Genomic DNA, 22209 nt, shown 5'->3' with positions numbered 1-22209 from the left:
TTTCATCTCACTTGCTGCTGTCTGATGTTTGTAAGTTGGATGTTTGAAAGTAGGGGCCTGCCCTATATGCTCTGCAGAAATGGCGGAACAAGGTGTTGGTTTTGCCACAACATTGTAAGCCCTCAAAGTGACTCTTGGTGGGCGCTGGAGCGCCCTGCTGTGAATGATTATATCAAGAATTGTAATTACATGCCATTGTTGAATAGTGGTAGAAAAATTGACCTTTGGTGGTTGTGGTGCTGGTGCCACAACACTATAAGTCCTCACCGTTACTCTGGGTGGGCACAGGAAGGGGCCCTCCTGTGAAATATTATATCAAGAATTGTAATTACATGTCCCTGTTAAACAGGGGCAGAAAAATTGGGCCTTAGGCACTGGTGCTGGTGCCACCACACTGCAACCTCTTCCATATACTCTAGTTTTTTTGCTGGAATTAGCCCTGCTGCAAAGCATTGCATCAAAAATTGTAATTAAACGCCCCTGTTAAACAGGGGCAGAAAAATTGGGCTGCTGGCATCACCCAGAACCAAAAATGTTCTTCCAACATATCAGCGGAGGAGGAAGAGGATAGACAATCAACATAAAAGGACAGTCACTCAGCATCAGCATAGGCAGTCTTGAAGGGATGTGGTATTTTAAAAAAAATTATTCGGTTACATCAGCTTCAGGTGCTTGGTAGCTGTGGGTGATCCAAGACTGATTCATCTTGATGTAGGTCAGTCGATCAACTGATTCGGTGAACAGGCGCACCCTGTGATCGGTAACAAAGCCACCAGCAGCACTGAAGGTGCATTCCGAAAGAATGCTGGATGCAGGACAGGCCAGTAGCTCAATTGCATACTGTGCAAGCTCTGGCCAGCGATCCATCCTCAAGACCCAGTAAGCCAGAGGATTTTCGGTGGGAAAGGTGTCCAAGTCTGACCTTGCCCCTAGGTATTCCTGCACCATGTAAATTAGACGCTGGCGATGGGTGCTGGAACCAATCATACCTTGGGGCTGCGGACTAAAAAATTGTCTGAAAGCATCAGTCAGACGGCCACCTTCTCCACCGCTCCTTCTGACCGATGCCTCAGCAACACGTTGTCCAGGACCAGGAGTTTGTAACCTCCCAGTCTCTGGGAATGCGTTGCACAGAGCTTTCTGCAAGGCCTCCCGGAGATGTCTCATCCTCTGCTCCCTCTGCGATGGCAAGATAAGGTCGGCAACCTTACCCTTGTACCGTGGATCAAGGAGAGTGGCCAGCCAGTAATGGTCCCTCTCCTTAAACCGAAGAATACAAGGATCCTTCCACAGGCTTTGCAGGATCAGGGAGGCCATGCAGCGTAGGTTAGCTGAGGCATTCGGTCCGGAGTCCTCTGGGTCACTAAGGACAACATGATCCGCAGCTACCTCCTCCCAGCCACGTACAAGTCCACGGGTTTCTTGGGACTGTAAATCATCCCTATAAGACTGCTGCTGCTGCTGCTGATGCTGATGCTGAGTGCCAGCCTCCACCTCCATGCTGACACAATCATCCTCCTCCTCCTCTTCCTCCTCCTCATCCTCTTCCTGTGTGATGGGTGGCACAGCAGGAACACTGTCTGGATAAAGGGGGCCTTGAGAGGCAAGGAAGTCCTCCTCTTCCTGCCTCTGTTCTGCCTTAAGTGCCCTGTCCATTATTCCACGCAGCGTATGCTCCAAGAGGTGGACAAGAGGTACAGTGTCACTGATGCATGCACTGTCACTGCTCACCATCCTTGTGGCCTCCTCAAACGGTGACAGGACAGTGCATGCATCCCTGATCATGCCCCACTGGCGTGGTGAGAAAAAACTGAGATCCCCTGACCCTATCCTGGTGCCGTAGTCACACAGGTACTCATTGATGGCCCTCTGCTGCGTGTGCAGCCGCTGCAGCATGGCCAATGTTGAGTTCCATCTGGTGGGCATGTCACATATAAGGCGGTTCTTGGGCAGGTTCAACTCCTTTTGGAGCTCAGCCAGCCGAGCACAGGCATTAAATGATCGGCGGAAATGCACACAGACTTTCCTGGCCTGCTTCAGGACATCATGTAAGCCGGGGTACCTGCCCAAGAACCGCTGCACCACCAGGTTAAGGACGTGAGCTACACAGGGCACATGGGTCAGTTGTCCCTGTCGGAGGGCGGAGAGGAGGTTGGTGCCATTGTTGCAAACCACCATTCCTGGCTTAAGCTGGCGTGGCGTCAACCACCTCTAGGCCTGCCCCTGCAGAGCTGACAAAACATCCGCCCCAGTGTGGCTCCTGTCCCCCAAACAAACCAGCGCAAGCACGGCATGGAATCGTTTGCCTGCGTACTTGCGTAGCCCCTGGAACGCCTACGGAGCACCGCTGGTTCTGCGGACAGAGCACTGGAAGAGGCCATGGAGGAAGAAGAAGAGGAGGGGGTGGAGGAGAGAGGTGTGTCACAACCAATAGTAGCATTTTGGAGGCGTGGTGGCGGAACAACCTCCAACACTACTGCACCTTGTCCTGCATCCTTCCCAGCAGCCAGAAGAGTGACCCAATGGGCCGTGAAAGACAGGTAACGTCCCTGTCCATGCCTGCTGGACCATGAGTCAGCGGTAATATGCACCTTACCGCTGACCGCCCTGTCCAGCGAGGCAAGGACATTCCCTTCCACATGCTGGTAGAGAGCCGGAATCGCCTTCCGTGAGAAAAAGTGGCGTTTGGGGACCTGCCACTGAGGAACCGCACATTGTACAAACTCACGGAAGGGGGCTGAGTCTACCAACTGAAAAGGCAGCAGTTGAAGTGCTAGCAATTTAGCCAAGCTAGCATTCAACCGCTGGGCATGTGGATGGCTGGGAGTAAACTTCTTCCGCCGGTCCAGCAGCTGGGGCAGGGACATTTGCTTGCTATAATCGGACGTGGGTGTACCACTAGCAGAGTTCCCGGAAGCACTTGGCTGTGACACACCTAATTCTACACCTTCATTCCTCTCAGAGCAGGTTTCAGAGAGGACTGAAGGTCTAGTGGGGTTGGAGATGCCAGCTGATGAGGAGCAAGGAGAGGTCCGTTTTGTTCTTTGGTGTGGGTCTTTGAGGTACGCTTGCCAAAGAGCTGCATGGCAGGTCAACATATGTCTGGTCAAGCATGTGGTGCCCAAGCGGCTGATGTTTTGGCCACGTGAGATACGCTTGAGACATATGTTGCAAATAGCAGCGGTGCGATCTGATGCACTCGTCTCAAAAAAGGCCCACACCAAAGAACTTTTAGAATAACACGCAGAGGAAGCGCTCTGCACAGGCGGAGCTCTGCGGTGTGATTCAGTCGGTGTGCTGCCCCTAAGCTGGCCCCGGGAGGGCATCCTGCCTCGTTGGACATGTGCCTCCTCCTCCTCCTACTTCTCCTCCTCTCTCCTTCCAGGCACCCACGTGGAGTCAGTGCCCTCATCATCCCCTCCCTCTTCATCGCTGTAGCAAACCTGGCAATATGCTGCAGCTTGTGGAACATGACTGCCAGATTGCTGTCCTTCTTGAGCACCCCCTCTCTCTGCGCTCACGCTACTGCCTTCCTCTAGCTGAGTGTCATGATGACATTGATAGGAGGGAAGACGATGCGTTGGCAGCTGCTTTGCTACTACCCTGAGACTGGGTGAGAGAGGATGAGGAGGATGAAGAGGGCTTGGTCATCCACTCTACCAAGTCGTTGGCATGTTGCGGTTCAACATGTCCAGCTGCCGAAAAGAAGGACAAGCATGTCCCATGGCCACGTGCTGATGACAATGCACCGCGTCCACGACCAGCACTGTTGTCTCTAGACACAGAGCCTGCTTGCCCTCTTTTATCGGCTCGCGCCTGTCTGCCTCTCCTTGCTGACCTTCCAGACATGGTAATGGCCTGAAGGGAGTTGGGTAAAACAGCAGTTGGGTAGTTTATATTGTGCTGGAGGCACACAACACCCACTAACTCCTGCAGATGCCTTTTTTATAGAACAGCAGAGATAAAGGGGTATATACAGATGTATACTGTGCTGTGCTGGAAGCACACACAACTTCCAATAACTCCTGCAGATGACAATTGGGCCCAAATAGAGAAGAGCTATGTAGGTGGATATAGTGGTATGTACTGGGTACAGAGCACGCAGACAGCACGCACTATCTCCTAACACTACTGACTGCAAGCTCTATTATTAAAGATGGACCACTAGCTATATAGGTGAGGTGAATATCACGGTGTATACTGTGGTCAGGGCACGCAGACAATAACCAGAGAACACCAGAGATAAAGGGGTATATACAGATGTATACTGTGCTGTGCTGGAGGCACACACAACTTCCAATAACTCCTTCAGATGGCAATTGGGCCCAAATAGAGAACAGCTATGTAGGTGGATTATAGCGGTGTGTACTGGGTACAGAGCACGCAGACAGCACGCACTATCTCCTGACACTACTGACTGCAAGCTCTATTATTAAAGCTAGATCACTAGCTAAATAGGTGTCAGGAATCCGTCCGTTCCGTACGATCGACTTTCCGTACACGCACGCGCATTCGTGCCGCGGGTCGTCGTGGGCACGAGCGTCTTCCAACGCGCGCGGGTGCACGTCGATCGTATGTGCGCGCGGTACACGCACGCACGGACGAGCGTTAGCTCGATTGGCGCCAGTGGCCCTTTTTAAAGGCGCAGTTACAGTGGTCCTGTGCTGTCTCGTCTGCAGCTAGTGCCTGAAAATACCTGTTTACCTGCCTGCTACCTATCTGATATCTGACCCGGCTCCGTCTGACCTTGCTGCCCTCTCCTGCTCCGACCCCGGCTTGTTTGACCCTTCTTGGAGGCACACACAACTTCCAATAACTCCTTCAGATGGCAATTGGGCCCAAATAGAGAACAGCTATGTAGGTGGATTATAGCGGTGTGTACTGGGTACAGAGCACGCAGACAGCACGCACTATCTCCTAACACTACTGACTGCAAGCTCTATTATTAAAGATAGATCACTAGCTATATAGGTGAGGTGAATATAGCGGTGTATACTGCGGTCAGGGCACAGACAATAACCACTACACAAGAGCAAGATAGGAAATCAGCCAAAAACGATTGGTGTGTAACTGTGTTGAAGGTACACAGAACACCCACTGCTTCAGATGCCAACACACTACACGAGGCCGCCTCAAAGGCGGCCTTATATAGTGTGGGGCGTGCACTACACAGCCTGAGCTATGATTGGCCACAGGCAGGATGCCTGTGGCCAATCATGGCTCTCCTCGCTGCTGGCGCTGCGATTGGCCAAGCATGCGGGGTCACAGTGCATGCTTGGCCAATCACGAGCCAGCAATGCACTGCGCCATCGCAGTGCATTGTGGGCCGTGCGCGCCACACGAATTTTGACGCGAACGGACCAAGAGTTCGGATTTCGCCGAACGGACGAACAGCCAATGTTCGAGTCGAACGTACGTTCGACTCGAACACAAAGCTCATCCCTATTAGGGATACTGACTGACAACACTGGTCTGGTGACATTGTACTGGTGTGGCGGTGATCATGGACAATTTGATGGGTGTGGCAGTGATCAGGGACACTGTTACTGGTATGGCGGTGATCAGGGACACTGTTACTGGTGTGGCGGTGATCAGGGAGAATATGACTGGTATGGCGGTGATCAGGGACACTGTTATTGGTATGGTCGGTGATCAGGGACACTGTTACTGGTATGGTGGGTGATCAGGGACACTGTTACGGTGTGGCAGTGATCAGGGACACTGTTACTGGTGTGGCGGTGATCAGGGACACTGTTACTGGTGTGGCGGTGATCAGGGACACTGTTACTGGTGTGGCGGTGATCAGGGAGAATATGACTGGTATGGCGGTAATCAGGGACACTGTTACTGATGTGGCGGTGATCAGGGAGAATATGACTGGTATGGCGGTAATCAGGGACACTGTTACTGATGTGGCGGTGATCAGGGACACTGTTACTGGTGTGGTGGTGATCAGGGACACTGTTACTGGTGTGGTGGTGATCAGGGACACTGTTACTGGTATGGCGGTGATCAGGGACACTGTTACTGGTGTGGCATTGAACAGGGACACTGTTACTGGTATGGCGGTGATCAGGGAGAATATGACTGGTGTGGCAGTGATTAGGGATACTGACTGAAAACACTGGTCTGGTGACATTGTACTGGTGTGGCGGTGATCATGGAAAACTTGATGGGTGGGCAGGGATCAGGGACACAGTAACTCGTGTGGCGGTGATCAGGGAGAATATGACTGGTGTGGCGGTGATCAGGGAGAATATGACTGGTGTGGCAGTGATTAGGGACACCGAGTGGTGCAGCAGTGATTAGGGATACTAACTGACAGCACTGGTCTGGTGACATTGTACTGGTGTGGCGGTGATCAGAGATAGTGAGTAGCGGTACTGCAATGCCTGGCAGTATAGCCAACGGGCTGCAAAACAGTGAATGTTCAAGAGTACACCTCTTTCTTAAACCTACACTGTGTAACCCTAACTAGGGAGTGATCTTATAGGTGTTTACCCCAGTAATCAGTAGTACACTGCTCCAAATCTTCTGCTGGCCAGCTTATTAGGGCCCAAAACTTGTGTTGGAGTGCTCAGAGAAGAATCTCTTTAAAAGCTTATGCTCACTTCTATGGCTTGAGCTGAATGGACTTGTGTCTTTTTTTCAATCAGGCTAATTATGTAACATGCAGTGACACCGTGTTCCTAGTTAGCAACTCTGTCCCTCTTTTGTGAATTTACAGTCTAAGGTAGCCAATGGCCTCTCGCCAGTTCTATTTAGGCAGAGGTTCTCCTTCTATCCACTAATCAATCAATCTAGCTCTCTTTGCCATGCTTAGGCTCCTCAGTGTCCCGTTCTTTAACTGAACAGCAGGCTTCTTGAAGTCCAGGTCTCACCCCAGTGCTCTGGTATAGCATCTGCTAATCACCTCCACTGCTTCTAGGCAGTAATTGCCCCTCTCTTCTTCCCAGGCACAGAAGGTCTGTAGCAGTCTCGGCCTCCCTGCATAAAGAGGGACCTTCCTTTCTATTAACCTGGGAAAAAGTCAATCCATCCTACTCACTCTCTGCCTGGGAATTGTAGTTCTGAGCAAACCTGTAATAATGGCCGAGTCTCTTTAGTGAACTCCCCTCTCCAGATTCCTCCATGTTTCCTCTCAAAACATCTCCAATAGTTCATGCCTTCACTTGCCCCTCCTAGTGGATGGAGGACATTTAACTGCTTGAGATCTGCGCTATAGCCGAATAACGGCTACAGCACAGACCTGCTTTGCCGGGACGACGTCTATTGACGTTGTCTCGTGCACGAGCGGCCTGCGCCCCCCGAGGGGCACGCGCGACGCGCTCTATGATCAGCGAGTCTATGAGACTCGTCTGATCACAGATCGGAGCAAGGGGTCCATCCCGACCCCTTACCACGTGATCAGCTGTCAGCCAATGACAGCTGATCATGTGATCACAACAGCTGGTAATCTGCGATTTTTCCTGTCAGCGCGAGGAGAAAAAAAAATAAGCTGATCACCGGCGGCCGTGAGAGGGACTTCAGTCCCGATCACGGCCAAGTCATCAGTGCCCACCTGCCCCCTGCCAGTGCCACCTAAATAAAGTAAAAGTGCCACCCATCAGTACCACTCCTTAGTGCCCATAGTGCCAATAGTGCCACCCATCAATGCCCATAGTGCCACCCATCAGTTCCCACAGTGCCACCTATCAGTGCCCACAATCTGCCTCAACAACAGTGATGCACCTCATATGCCACATATCCGTGCCCATCAGTGTCATCTACCAGTGCCCATCAGTGCCCAACAGTGCCACCTTTTAGAGCCACCTATCAGTGCCCATCAGTCCCATCTATCAGTGGTACCTATCCGTGCCCATCCGTGCCACCCATCAGTGCTGCCTTATCTGTGCCTATCAGTACCGCCTTATCTGTGCCTATTGGTGCCACCTTAACTGTGCCTATCAGTGCCCACCAGCGCCGTCTATCAGTGCCCACCAGTGCAGCCTATCAGGGCCCACCAGTGCCGCCTCATCAGCGCACTTCAATGAAGGAGAAAAATTACCTGTTTGCAAAATTTTATAACAAACTATTAAACATGATTTTTTTTTTTTGCATCTTTTTTGTTTGTTTAGCAAAAAATAAAACTCTGAGCTGTAATTAAATACCACCAAAAGAAAGCTCTATTTGTGGGGAAAGAAATTATAAAAAATGTCATTTGGGTACAGTGTTGTATGACCGCGTAATTGTCATTCAAAGTGCATCAGCGCTGAAAGCTGAAAATTGGTCTGGGCAGGAGGGGGGGTTTAAGTGCCCAGTAAGCAAGTGGTTAAACACCAGCCGCTGTGCATTATATGATATCAGTCTCTCCTACAGCAGTGGTGGAGTGAGTAACTCGTGTGGCAGCATACTCACAAAGACCCTTTTTTTCTACTGCAGACCGGGGTACACAAAATTTTGCATAGGTGTCCACAACGTTGACCACTATAGTACACGCCTTGTAGCAAGCGACTTACATGGGACAAAGTGGATTCAGACCATTCCCTGTTTTCTATGGTGTTTTTAGTGCCGTCACATCAGCTTATTGTGCAAACTGTTGAAGGTGGTCCTCATCTCCTCCATGTCTCTCCTCTGTGGTGGTCTTGGTCTCCATCTCAGAGAAGGTGGTTTTCTCCATTGCATAATCTGTATGGTCCAGCTTTTTGGTTGAAGGTATTTTTTCTCTTTTGGTTTTTGTGTTAGTTGAGTGTGGTTGGTGTGGGATCCCAACTGATGAGGTGTGTAAAGTACAGCGTCTATCAGGTAGATAGATCTCCTCTTAGCTGAGAGGTTAGTCATGATGGTGAAGATCAGGCATTGTGTGCAGATGCTTCTTTAGCAGTGAGATAGTTTTAGTTGGCAGTTGTCTGCGGGTATGCTGGATATGAGTGGCGTATCCTTTCCTCGAAAGTGGAGAAGACGTTATTATCCTGTTTTGGGGGAATTGTCTTCCCTGTCAGATCTCTATTCCCAGGGCCGGATTAACATAGGGGCTATTGGAGCTGCAGCTCCAGGCCCCTTTCTCAAGATAGGCCCATTTGCCCAAAAAAAAAAAAAAAATTAATTTTTTTAAAAAAAAAAAAGATCGACTTCGAGGATTGTAGCTCGGCGATCAGGAGTCACAGAGACCCCATATTTGGTGGGTATGTAGCTAAAGACCCACCCCAGCACTGTTTAAAATATGGGGCTGCTATCATATATGGTTCCGGAGATACAGGTCTCCTTGCGCAGCCTGTCAGAAGCTACATACAGAGCGGCAGTATAAATACAGCTGGAACACTCTGCAGCAGACTGAGAGGATGAACTCACAGTACTTATAATAATTATTTGTATATTACTTATGATAATTAACCCCTTGGCAACCAGGCCCATTCTGAGACTTCTCTCCTACATGTAAAAATCATCATTTTTTTATGCTAGAAAATTACTCAGAACCCTCAAGCATTATATATTGTTTTAGCAGAGACCCTATGGAATAAAATGGTGGTATTTGCAACTTTTTTTTTGGAAAGAAACTGTTTCATTCATAAAAAAACCCACTAAAGTTATCACGATTTTTTGTTGTGTACTAAGCGATGCTTTACATTTTTTTACAGGTTACATGTTTAGAGTTACAGAGGAGGTCTAGTGCTAGAATTATTGCTCTCGCTCTAACGATCATAGTGTATGTAACCTGTGTGTATCTGGCTCTGATACTAACCAGTGCCTACCCAGGGACTGACTAGTATCTCTCCCCAGCCTGTCCCCACACACCCTCTCACCCGCTGCCCTGTGAATGGGGCGATCACTCCCGCAGTGTTATTGTGTTCTGCCAGTGAATACAATGATTAGTGCTGCTAACTATAGCTGGCAGCTCTGATTGTTTTGGGGAAAACCTGACAGGCTGGTTGCACTCAAGTCGGTTAATAGGTTGACTTGTGTAAAACCAGCTAGCCCATACATAGATCGACTATGGCTGGTCTCTGCTTAATTGGTGTAATTTTAATCCATGTCTGGCCCACTACGCAGTCCCTAAACATCCTTCCACAAACCTTTACATTTTTCCTTCCCAGATTACTTCATCCTCCTCTCCTATATATAGTGCCCACTGTCATACTCTCCACACTTCTCTCCTATACATAGTGCCCACTGTCATACTCTCCACACTTCTCTCCTATATATAGTGCCCACTGTCATACTCTCCACACTTCTCTCCTGTACATACTGCTCACTGTCATACCCTCCACACTTCTCTCCTATACATAACGCCCGCTGTCATATCCTACACTCTCCTCACCTGTACATAGTGCCCGCTGTCATACACTTCTCTCTTGTACATAGTGTCCACTGTCGTACCCTTCACACTCCTCTCCTATACAGTGCCCACCGACATACCCTCCATACTCCTCTCCTATACATAGTGCCCACCGCTATACCCTCCATACTCCTCTCCTGTACATACTACTCACTGTCATACCCTCCACACTCCTCTCCTATACATAGTGCCCACTGTCATACCTCCAACACTTCTCTCCTATACATAGTGCCCACTGCCATACCTCCAACACTTCTCTCCTATACATAGTGCCCACTGTCAAACCCTCCACACTCCTATCCTGTACATACTACTCACTATCATACCCTCCATACTCCTCTCATATACATAGTGCCCACTGTCATACCTCCAACACTTCTCGCCTATACATAGTGCCCACTGTCATACCCTCCACACTCCTCTCCTGTACATACTACTCACTATCATACCCTCCATACTCCTCTCATATACATAGTGCCCACTGTCATACCTCCAACACTTCTCTCCTATACATAGTGCCCACTGTCATGCCCTCCACTCCTGTACATACTACTAACTTTCATACCCTCCATACTCCTCTCCTATACATAGTGCCCACCATCATACCCTCCCTCCACACTCCTCTCCTGTAATTACTGCTTACTGTCCTACTCTCCTGTACATAGTGCCCACTGTCATACCCTCCACACTCTTCTCTTATACATAGTGCCCAATTTCATACCCTCTACACTCCTCTGCTGTGCATACTGCCCACTGTCATACCCTTCACACTCCTCTCATGTACATACTGCCCACTGTCTTACCCTTCACACTCCTCTCCTGTACATAGTGCCTTCTGCCATACCCTCTGCACTCCTCTCATGTACATAGGGTCCACTGTTAGACCCTCCACATTCCTCTCCCTCACCTGCACATACTTCCCACTTTTATACCATCCACACTCCTCCCCTATGCCTCTTACCCACAAAAACTGTTCTTTAAAATGATATGTTAAAATGATATGTGCCTCGATGTTACCCGCTCTAGAATGGGCACTTTTGTCAGTTCAACTAAAGGAAATCTCACAGTCCTCATATTTGTTCTGCCCCATTATTAGTACTTATTTCATTTTGTAATTACTATTGTGATGTATAGAGGAACACGGGGGATGTCAGCTACTCTAAATATAGCACTTGTAAAAAAAGCGTCCCTAAAATATATTTGAAATGTTGACAACCATGTACTTAGGCACTGAGAGGCTCCGGTGATAGTAAAGCGGTAGTAAACTTTTCTAACATTACTACTTTTTAGAGGCCCTTGGGGAGATTATGCAATAATGTACAAGTATGCCCAGCATATTAGCACATTAGGGTACACTTAAATTGTCAGACTGAGCCCTCCAGTGCTGTGCTGTGATCAGTCTGGCGGGGCCCGGGCACTTCCATCTTCACCCGGACTTCCTTCTGGGTTCTGTGCCTTCCGTCATTTGCCTTGGCCAGGCTGCGTTGATGTCATTCCCTCTTTCTCCCATCCCCCCCTTTCTCTCTCATCCTCCCTCCCTTACCCCTCACACCTCTTTCATCCCCTTTCTCTCTCTCTCTCTTCCTCCCTCTCTCTCTTTAATTTAATTTGTTATAACAAAAAAAATTTTTCATTTTTATTTATTTATTGTTTATAAAAGGCCCCATCAAAATCCTCAGCACCAGGCCCACGATGTTCTTAATCTGGCCCTGTCTATTCCATAGATCCCAAGACTGTTCCACTCCACATGGGAATGTGGATGCTTCTGCCTACCTTGGGGTAGTTCCACTTCTCCTCTTGTATTATCTCAAATACAACATAAAATATTCCATCAAGAATGGTCAACACTCCTTTTGATGGGCCTATCAGGTGTGAGGAAACTCAGCACAGAGATCTCAGCGATAATGTCCCGAGAGATAGAAAGGAGAGTCCGATGGTTTACCTCTCTTCAAAATACTGAATGATCAGTTCTGGGTGCAGCAAATGTTTAATGGACATTGAAGTGTTTAGTGCTCATTGATGGCGAGTTCCCATGCAGTCTATAATTATGTGAAATGAGGAAATGCCAAGTCATCTTCCTTAATTTCTCTGTAATTTCTCTTTTCTCACACAGACCCAATATGATGACCACAGCAATGTGCCCCCTCTGTGTCCTCCTCCTGTGGGCTCTTCTATGTCCAGGCAGAGGTATGTAAGAACATTATATACAGGTGAATATACAGTATTATTATCAGACATGCTGCATATCATAGATACCCCGACTGCAGCAATGTGTCCCCTCCATGTCCTCCTCCTCCTGTGGGCTCTTCTCTTTCCAGGATGAGGTATTTAAGAACATTATATAGAGGTGATAATACAGTATTATTATCAGAGTACATATCTTAGGTACCCTGACTACAGCAATGTGTCCCCTCCATGTCCTCCTCCTCCTGTGGGCTCTTCTATGTCCAGGCAGAGGTATGTAAGAACATTATATAAAGGTGATAATACAGTATTATTATCAGACATACTGCATATCATAGATACCCCGACTGCAGCAATGTGTCCCCTCCATGTCCTCCTCCTCCTGTGGGCTCTTCTCTTTCCAGGATGAGGTATTTAAGAACATTATATAGAGGTGATAATACAGTATTATTTTTAGACAGAGTACATATCATAGGTACCCTGACTACAGCAATGTGTCCCCTCTGTGTTCTCCTCCAGTGGGCTCTCTCTGTTCAGGCAGAGGTACAGTGCCCATTTGCCCCTTTGCACATCTAGAGAGGAACATTTCTGCCCATTCTTCTTTGTAAAATATCTCAAGCTCTGTCAGTGGGAATGCTGTTCTGGTACTTTTCTTCAGTTACTCACTGGGGTCCCTGGTAAAGGTGGTTGGTCCCTTTGTGGCAACAGCTCTCTTTCTACCTCTGACCATGACAGATTCTCCGGCCGGCAGAACTGTCACTTCTGGTTGGACTGCAAGCCGCAGTCCCAACCCTGTGCTGCTCTCTTGCTTCTGGATAGGCCCTCACATAGCCTAGCAGCCAGACGCCCCCAGGATAGGCCCAATCTCCAGCCTAGCAGCCCAGGACATACGACACACGTCCACCCTGATGGCAGTCTGGGTGGCACAGAACATCGATCACCGAACTCCACCCAAATATATAGGTTCTCCCAGCAGGCCAATGGATTCAAGAAAACCACTGCCCATTGGCTGAGATACCCCATATACCCATAACCTGAGCTTGAGTTGTCTTTCTCAGATCTAGTACCACCAAGTGCCCGGCCACCTAGTGGTAGGAGAGAAAAGTACAACCAGGCCAAACTTAGAGAGAAATCAATGGATTCCTAACAATTAAATACAGTAGCTACTCCTGACAAGGAATTTAGTGAGGAGCTCCCCGACCAAACCCTCAGGGAGCTACACGTGCTTTTCAAAAACTCACTACACACTTTCAAGGATTGACTTGGCCCCAGGTAGTGAAGATATGTTAAGCTATATCGAGAATATTAAATATATGCCCAGAGGGTTTTCAGACCACTCACCAGTGGTGTTAAGGAGAAGATCATTATTAAGACCCCTTTCACACCAGGGCGTTTTTGCAGCGTTTTAGCGTTAAAAATAACGCTATTAAAACGCTCATAAAACGCTCTCCATGCATCTCAATGGACCCTTTCACACCAAGGCGTTGCGCTGGCTGAGCGTTGAGAAAAGTCCTGCAAGCAGCATCTTTGGAGCAGCTTTTGGGCGTTAAAAAAAGCGCTTCAAAAACGCTCCTCTCCATTGGAATGAATTGAAAGCGCTGTAAAAACGCCCTAAAAACGCCTATAATCCGCCCTGAGCTGTAGAAAAAGTCACATGATCTCAAAAAAAGTAAACATGCAAGTAGAAAGAGAGCATCTACAACAACAGGACTGAAATTGTGGAAAGGTCACAATGATTTCCAAGCCATCAAAGTGCCAAAGAAATCGTAGAAAAATGTAGATTTGAAGTAAAACAAGACACTGCATTTACTTTATATAAACTGCTTGTTTTTACATGATCTCACAAACAAAAGATAAACATGCAAACAAAAAGATAGCATCCACAGCAACAGGACTAGCTGTGGGGAGGTAACATGATCTCACTGAAGCGTAGGATGCTGGTAAATCAGGAAATCCTGTTTGTAGAGGTGGATAGGAGCTAAGAGAAGATGGAGGTTGAAAGAGACCAGGGATTTGGGACCAGTGGGAGTGGGATTAGGGTTGGAGATTAGGGTTCTGGGACCAGTGGGAGTGGGATTATGGTTCTAGATTTGGGTTTTGGGACCAGTGGGAGTGGGATTATGGTTCTAGATTTGGGTTTTGGGACCAGTGGGAGCGGGATTATGGTTCTAGATTTGGGATTTGGGACCAGTGGGAGTGGGATTATGGTTGGAGATTTGGGAGCAGTGGGAGCGGGATTAGGATATAGATACTTACGTTCCAATGCTCATTCGAGTATAGTTTCGGAATTTGTCTGGGTGCACTCTTAGGTGCTCATATAGCAACACAAATTGCCCGATAGAGCTGTGTGTTTGTAGGATGGGATGAACCCAATACCGACGTTGCTGCCTCTGTTGGTGGATATTTTCCCAATACAGTAGCACAAACATCAAGAACAGCTCCATGAACTCCATCTTCTTTCTGTATCCTCTGTCACCTCACAAGATCCCAGGAAGTAAACAGGAAGTGATGTAGGGAGGTGAGGTGGCTCTTTGACGCCCAACGCTTGTAAAACGCTTGTAAAACGCTGTAAAAACGCCCACAGCGTTGCAGTAATTTTAACGCTAGCGCCCCAAAAACGCTGTAAAAACGCTGTAAAAACGCTCTAATAACGCTGTAAAAATAGCAGCGTTTTACCGCTGACGCTATGGGCGGTGTGGTGTGAAAGTGCTCTAAGGGGAGTGGAATTTTTTTGAAGAAGGAGAGAGTGTAGGACATTTAGTGGCATTATTGGTAAAAAACATAAATCTACCACAGTTATTCCAGAAATTAGGACAAGAGAAGGAAGGGTTACCGCATATACACCTGAAATTATAGACAAATTCAAAGAATATTACAGAACATTGTATAGTACTTAGTCCCAAGCAGTGGAGGGGGAGATGTGGAGTTTCTTTCAGGGATTGGAGATTCCACACCTCACTGATGAGGACAGGGAGATGTTGGATGCCCTCATACAGTAGTTGTGGAGGAACTACAACAGATAGTAGTAGCACTGGCGAACCACAAGGCTTCAGGGCCGGAAAAATATGGAGAAGTATTGCTGTCTGAACTGGTGGAGGTATTTAATGGAGCAATGGAAGAGGGTAGGTTGCCACCATCAATGATAGAATCTAAAATTATAGTCAAGCCAAACGAGGGGAAGGACCCGCTAGACCCTTCTTCCTACAGGGCCAATGTCCTTGGCTGGGTACTGATATGAAAATCCTAGCAGGGATACCGGCCTCTAAGTTAAAGAAGATAATCTCAAAATGTGTACAATACATCCCGATCAATCAGGATTTGTTTCAAATAGGGCAACTAGTATAAACATAAGGCGGGTATACTTATGCTAGGGGTTCCTTCAGAATTGTGCAATTTCTGCCTCTAAGTTAAGTTCCCTCTCACACCATTGATCTTTTTAGCTATCTGTAAGGAGGTAATTCTTCCCAATGACCACAAGTGTGAGGACCATTCTTCCCACTGACCATCACACTAATGTATTATGAGTTGTAGATTTCTCATTTTTAGCAGAGGGTTCCCCGAGGCCCGGAGAACTATTTCAAGGGTTCCTCTGTGGTGAAAAGGTTGAGAAAGGCTGATATAGTGACTTGTCTAAAAAGATACACATATACTATAATATATGTCCACTAGATGGCAGTAATGATTGATGCTAAATAAATCACATTAAAGAAAAGATGCAATAATTTCTTTCACCACTAGATGTCTCTTTAGCCCCTCTAGTATATAATGGATGATTCCTTTAGTTATATATTATGCACTATGTTAAAGAGGAAGTAAACCCTGATGAGTTTACTTCCTCTTTCATTCCCTGTAAAGGTAAAGCATAATGGACTACTATGCATCGCATCGCATCGCATCGCATAGTAGCCCATTATGTGTCACTTACCTGACACAGGAGCCAGCGAAGTCGCCGCTGTCCCCTGTAGTCCGCCGCATCCATCTTTTTGGTGGGGTCTCGCAGCTCCGCCGCTGTCATTCGGCGAAGCCACGATGACGTCACTCCCGCGCATGCGCACGGGAGCCGACACGCGCGGCAGCTCCATTCTTGGAAATGCCGCGCTCAGTGCGCCTGCGCGACGCTGTCTACGGCGCATGCGCCGTAGACAGCGGTGTCCCTGTTTTCGGGCAAATATCTCCTAAACCATATAGGTTTAGGAGATATTGCTTGGACCTACAGGTAAGCCTTAATCTAGGCTTTCCTGTAGGTCAAAGTGGTTTGTAAGGGTTTACAACCACTTTAAATGCCTTTTTATTTTAATATCTTAAGGGGCAGTTTTAAAAATGTTTTTTATTTTTTTTACATTTTTTTTGGTGACTACGGGGGGGGGGGGGGATGGCGGCGCCCGGGTGCCCACTATGGACGGGCCGCCACTGATCTAACTGAAATTCGCTGACCTACTTACCTGACATACACTGACCTACCTGACCCGCACTGACCTACCTGACATACACTGACCTACCTACCCAACATACACTGACCTACACTGACTTACCTACCTAACATACACTGAGCTACCTGACACGAACTGACCTATCTGACGCGCACTGACCTACCTACCTGACATACACACACTGTTGTGTGTGTCCTGCAGCTCAGCTCAGCCGTGGTGTACAAGACAGCCAAAGGAGAGGGGGAGAGCCACACACCCGAGCGGGGATCGATGTGGTGCGGAGGCCTCATTCTAATTCCCACCTTCTGGAGCCGGCAGCGCCTATGATGGACGTCACACATCCCACAGTGGATCACTGGGATGCCCATCATTGGCACTGCAGACTCCAAAAGGCGGGACCTGCTATGTGACTCGGCCTCACTTGGTGGTGCTCGAGATCAGATCGGTCCCCGCTCAGCAACACTTGGGATCAGATCGGTCCCCGCTCAGCAGCACTTGGGATCAGATCGGTCCCCGTTCAGCAGCACTTGGGATCAGATCGGTCCCCGTTCAGCAGCACTTGCTATCAGATCGGTCCCCGCTCAGCAACACTTGGGATCAGATCGGTCCCCGCTCAGCAGCACTTGGGATCAGATCGGTCCCCGCTCAGCAGCACTTGCTATCAGATCGGTCCCCGCTCAGCAGCACTTGGGATCAGATCGGTCCCCGCTCAGCAGCACTTGGGATCAGATCGGTCCCCGCTCAGCAGCACTTGCTATCAGATCGGTCCCCGCTCAGCAGCACTTGGGATCAGATCGGTCCCTGCTCAGCAGCACTTGGTATCAGATCGGTCCCCGCTCAGCAGCACTTGGTATCAGATCGGTCCCCGCTCAGCAGCACTTGGGATCAGAATGGTCCCCGCTCAGCAGCACTTGGTATCAGATCGGTCCCCGCTCAGCAGCACTTGGTATCAGATCGGTCCCCGCTCAGCAGCACTTGGTATCAGATCGCTCGGCGGCACTCGTGGCTAACATAAAAATTCTGCATGCCTGACACCCAGGGCTTTTCGGGGACCCATTCGGGACTCCAGCCCCCCCTCCCCTGACACCACTGTCTACAATGTATATGCATCTCTTAGACCAGGTAGTAAGAAACATCTGGAACATGTACTTGTTGTACCCCCACCTGCCCACCTCCGACCGCACTGACCGTCTTTGTCCATGTATGGATGGACGCTCACCATCATCTACTGAGAGCTCACATATTATCTCACCTGGCTTCATTCTGTCTCTAATACTATTTATCACCCGTTCATAAATACTTCTTACAGCCAACAAACCCCACACTGGGGATGATGGGGGTCCGCCATGTATCAGTAATGATTGTCTATTCATTGATAGTTTTATTATATAATAATGGAGAGTATAGGGGTGTCAGAGGAGATTCCCCAATGATCTTTATGGAGATGAGCTCAGGGGTGTTTAGATACAAGTCCCAACCCACCCGAGATCATCGTCACTGCAGACCACCAATCACCAGCAGCTGAAGATTTCCCTACAGCCTCACATAAATACACCACCTGTATACATGCAGATACAGGGCAGGCAATGCCTTCATGGCTTATGATCGGCAGTCTGCAGTGCCACCTCCTGGTGGGATAGCTCAGTTGGGTTTGGACCAATACCTGAACACACCTGAGCTCAGTCCTAGATCTCAGATGCTGTGGCAACACTTGGAGAAGCCCAGGAAGACCCCGGAGGTCTCGGAGGAATCGAATCTGAACATTACTGGTTCCCTATAGAGCAATATGAATTATATGAGGGGGGGGGGGGGGGGAGTACACTGTGACCTGACTGGGATCTGTATTCTGTCTGTGCAGGAAATGTTCAGAGTGTTCAGGAGGAAATATTCACCCGGCCGGGATCTGACCTTCTCTTCCCCATCAGAATCCATCTCTCCCTCAACCATCCAGATAGAGGGAGATGTGACCAGATTGAATGGAAATATAAACCCCCAACCAGAAAGGAGATCAGAATATTTGAACACAGGGGATGTACACCAAGAAAACCTGAGAACACAAACCTCCCCAATACAAGGATATCAGAGAATGGAAGTCTCATCATATCCAATGTGACTCCGGAGAATGACGGGAGATACCGTGTGGATATATACAACTCTACAGGAGACCTTATACTGAGAGATGATTACACCGTCCATGTAGAAGGTAAGTCCACCCAACCCCCACCCCCAGTCCTAGCAGTGTCCTCCCTGCTCCGTTTCTTTATATACACCGTCCATGTAGAAGGTAAGTCCACCCAACCCCCACCCCCAGTCCTAGCAGTGTCCTCCCCGCTCCGTGTCTTTATATACACCGTCCATGTAGAAGGTAAGTCCATCCAACCCCCACCCCCAGTCCTAGCAGTGTCCTCCCCACTCCATGTCTTTATATACACCGTCCATGTAGAAGGTAAGTCCACCCTACCCCCACCCCCAGTCCTAGCAGTGTCCTCCCCGCTCCGTGTCTTTATATACACCGTCCATGTAGAAGGTAAGTCCATCCAACCCCCGCCCCCAGTCCTAGCAGTGTCCTCCCCGCTCCGTGTCTTTATATACACCGTCCATGTAGAAGGTAAGTCCATCCAACCCCCACCCCCAGTCCTAGCAGTGTCCTCTCCGCTCCGTGTCTTTATATACACCGTCCATGTAGAAGGTAAGTCCATCCAACCCCCACCCCCAGTCCTAGCAGTGTCCTCCCCGCTCCGTGTCTTTATATACACCGTCCATGTAGAAGGTAAGTCCACCCAACCCTCACCCCCAGTCCTAGCAGTGTCCTCCCCGCTCCGTGTCTTTATATACACCGTCCATGTAGAAGGTAAGTCCATCCAACCCCCACCCCCAGTCCTAGCAGTGTCCTCCCCGCTCCGTGTCTTTATATACACCGTCCATGTAGAAGGTAAGTCCATCCAACCCCCACCCCCAGTCCTAGCAGTGTCCTCCCCGCTCCGTGTCTTTATATACACCGTCCATGTAGAAGGTAAGTCCATCCAACCCCCACCCCCAGTCCTAGCAGTGTCCTCCCCGCTCCGTGTCTTTATATACACCCTCCATGTAGAAGGTGAGTCCATCCAACCCCCACCCCCAGTCATAGCAGTGTCCTCCCCGCTCCGTGTCTTAATATACACCGTCCATGTAGAAGGTGAGTCCATCCAACCCCCACCCCCAGTCCTAGCAGTGTCCTCCCCGCTCCGTGTCTTTATATACACCGTCCATGTAGAAGGTAAGTCCATCCAACCCCCACCCCCAGTCCTAGCAGTGTCCTCCCCGCTCCGTGGCTTTATATACACCGTCCATGTAGAAGGTAAGTCCATCCAACCCCCACCCCCAGTCCTAGCAGTGTCCTCCCCGCTCCGTGTCTTTATATACACCGTCCATGTAGAAGGTAAGTCCATCCAACCCCCACCCCCAGTCCTAGCAGTGTCCTCCCCACTCCGTGTCTTTATATACACCGTCCATGTAGAAGGTAAGTCCACCCAACCCCCACCCCCAGTCCTAGCAGTGTCCTCCCCGCTCCGTGTCTTTATATACACCGTCAATTTAGAAGGTAAGTCCATCCAACCCCCACCTCCAGTCCTAGCAGTGTCCTCCCCACTCCGTGTCTTTATATACACCATCCATGTAGAAGGTAAGTCCACCCAACCCCCACCCCCAGTCCTAGCAGTGTCCTCCCCGCTCCGTGTCTTTATATACACCATCGATGTAGAAGGTAAGTCCATCCAACCCCCACCCCCAGTCCTAGCAGTGTCCTCCCCGCTCCGTGTCTTTATATACACCGTCCATATAGAAGGTAAGTCCATCCAACCCCCACCCCCAGTCCTAGCAGTGTCCTCCCCGCTCCCTGTCTTTATATACACCGTCCATGTAGAAGGTAAGTCCATCCAACTCCCACCCCCAGTCCTAGCAGTGTCCTCCCCGCTCCGTGTCTTTATATCCACCGTCCATGTAGAAGGTAAGTCCATCCAACCCCCACCCCCAGTCCTAGCAGTGTCCTCCCCGCTCCGTGTCTTTATATACACCGTCCATGTAGAAGGTAAGTCCATCCAACCCCCACCCCCAGTCCTAGCAGTGTCCTCCCCGCTCCGTGTCTTTATATACACCGTCCATGTAGAAGGTAAGTCCATCCAACCCCCACCCCCAGTCCTAGCAGTGTCCTCCCCACTCCGTGTCTTTATATACACCGTCCATGTAGAAGGTAAGTCCATCCAACCCCCACCCCCAGTCCTAGCAGTGTCCTCCCCACTCCGTGTCTTTATATACACCGTCCATGTAGAAGGTAAGTCCATCCAACCCCCACCCCCAGTCCTAGCAGTGTCCTCCCCGCTCCGTGTCTTTATATACACCGTCCATGTAGAAGGTAAGTCCATCCAACCCCCACCCCCAGTCCTAGCAGTGTCCTCCCCGCTTCGTGTCTTTATATACACCGTCCATGTAGAAGGTAAGTCCATCCAACCCCCACCACCAGTCCTAGCAGTGTCCTCCCCGCTCCGTGTCTTTATATACACCGTCCATGTAGAAGGTAAGTCCATCCAACCCCCACCCCCAGTCCTAGCAGTGTCCTCCCCGCTCCGTGTCTTTATATACACCGTCCATGTAGAAGGTAAGTCCATCCAACCCCAACCTCCAGTCCTAGCAGTGTCCTCCCCGCTCAGTGTCTTTATATACACCATCCATGTAGAAGGTAAGTCCACCCAACCCCCACCCCCAGTCCTAGCAGTGTCCTCCCCGCTCCGTGTCTTTATATACACCATCCATGTAGAAGGTAAGTCCATCCAACCCCCACCCCCAGTCCTAGCAGTGTCCTCCCCGCTCCGTGTCTTTATATACACCATCCATGTAGAAGGTAAGTCCATCCAACCCCCACCCCCAGTCCTAGCAGTGTCCTCCCCGCTCCGTGTCTTTATATACACCATCCATGTAGAAGGTAAGTCCATCCAACCCCCACCTCCAGTCCTAGCAGTGTCCTCCCCGCTCAGTGTCTTTATATACACCGTCCATGTAGAAGGTAAGTCCATCCAACCCCCACCCCCAGTCCTAGCAGTGTCCTCCCCGCTCCATGTCTTTATATACACCGTCCATGTAGAAGGTAAGTCCATCCAACCCCCACCCCCAGTCCTAGCAGTGTCCTCCCCGCTCCGTGTCTTTATATACACCGTCCATGTAGAAGGTAAGTCCATCCAACCCCCACCCCCAGTCCTAGCAGTGTCCTCCCCGCTCCGTGTCTTTATATACACCGTCCATGTAGAA

The 22209-nt window shown here is 49.4% G+C and overlaps 1 protein-coding gene across 2 annotated transcripts in view; it reads left to right on the top strand.

Moving 5' to 3' along the window:
- The window catches only part of LOC143981550 (uncharacterized), a 107525-nt gene that overhangs the window by 2657 nt on the left and 82659 nt on the right, over positions 1-22209 (top strand). For both annotated transcript variants that reach the window (XM_077479492.1, XM_077479493.1), the window contains exons 2-3: positions 12429-12502; positions 18788-19132. In XM_077479492.1, the coding sequence (XP_077335618.1) occupies positions 12436-12502; positions 18788-19132 (412 nt within the window). In that variant the 5' untranslated portion in view covers positions 12429-12435. The remainder of the gene's footprint in view (positions 1-12428; positions 12503-18787; positions 19133-22209) is intronic.

Source organism: Lithobates pipiens, unplaced genomic scaffold, assembly GCF_037356315.1.
Source record: "Lithobates pipiens isolate NorthernLeopardFrog02 unplaced genomic scaffold, aLitPip1_a1.2 Scaffold_16, whole genome shotgun sequence".
Taxonomy (NCBI): Eukaryota; Metazoa; Chordata; class Amphibia; order Anura; family Ranidae; genus Lithobates; species Lithobates pipiens.
This window is presented reverse-complemented; position numbering and strand designations above follow the sequence as displayed.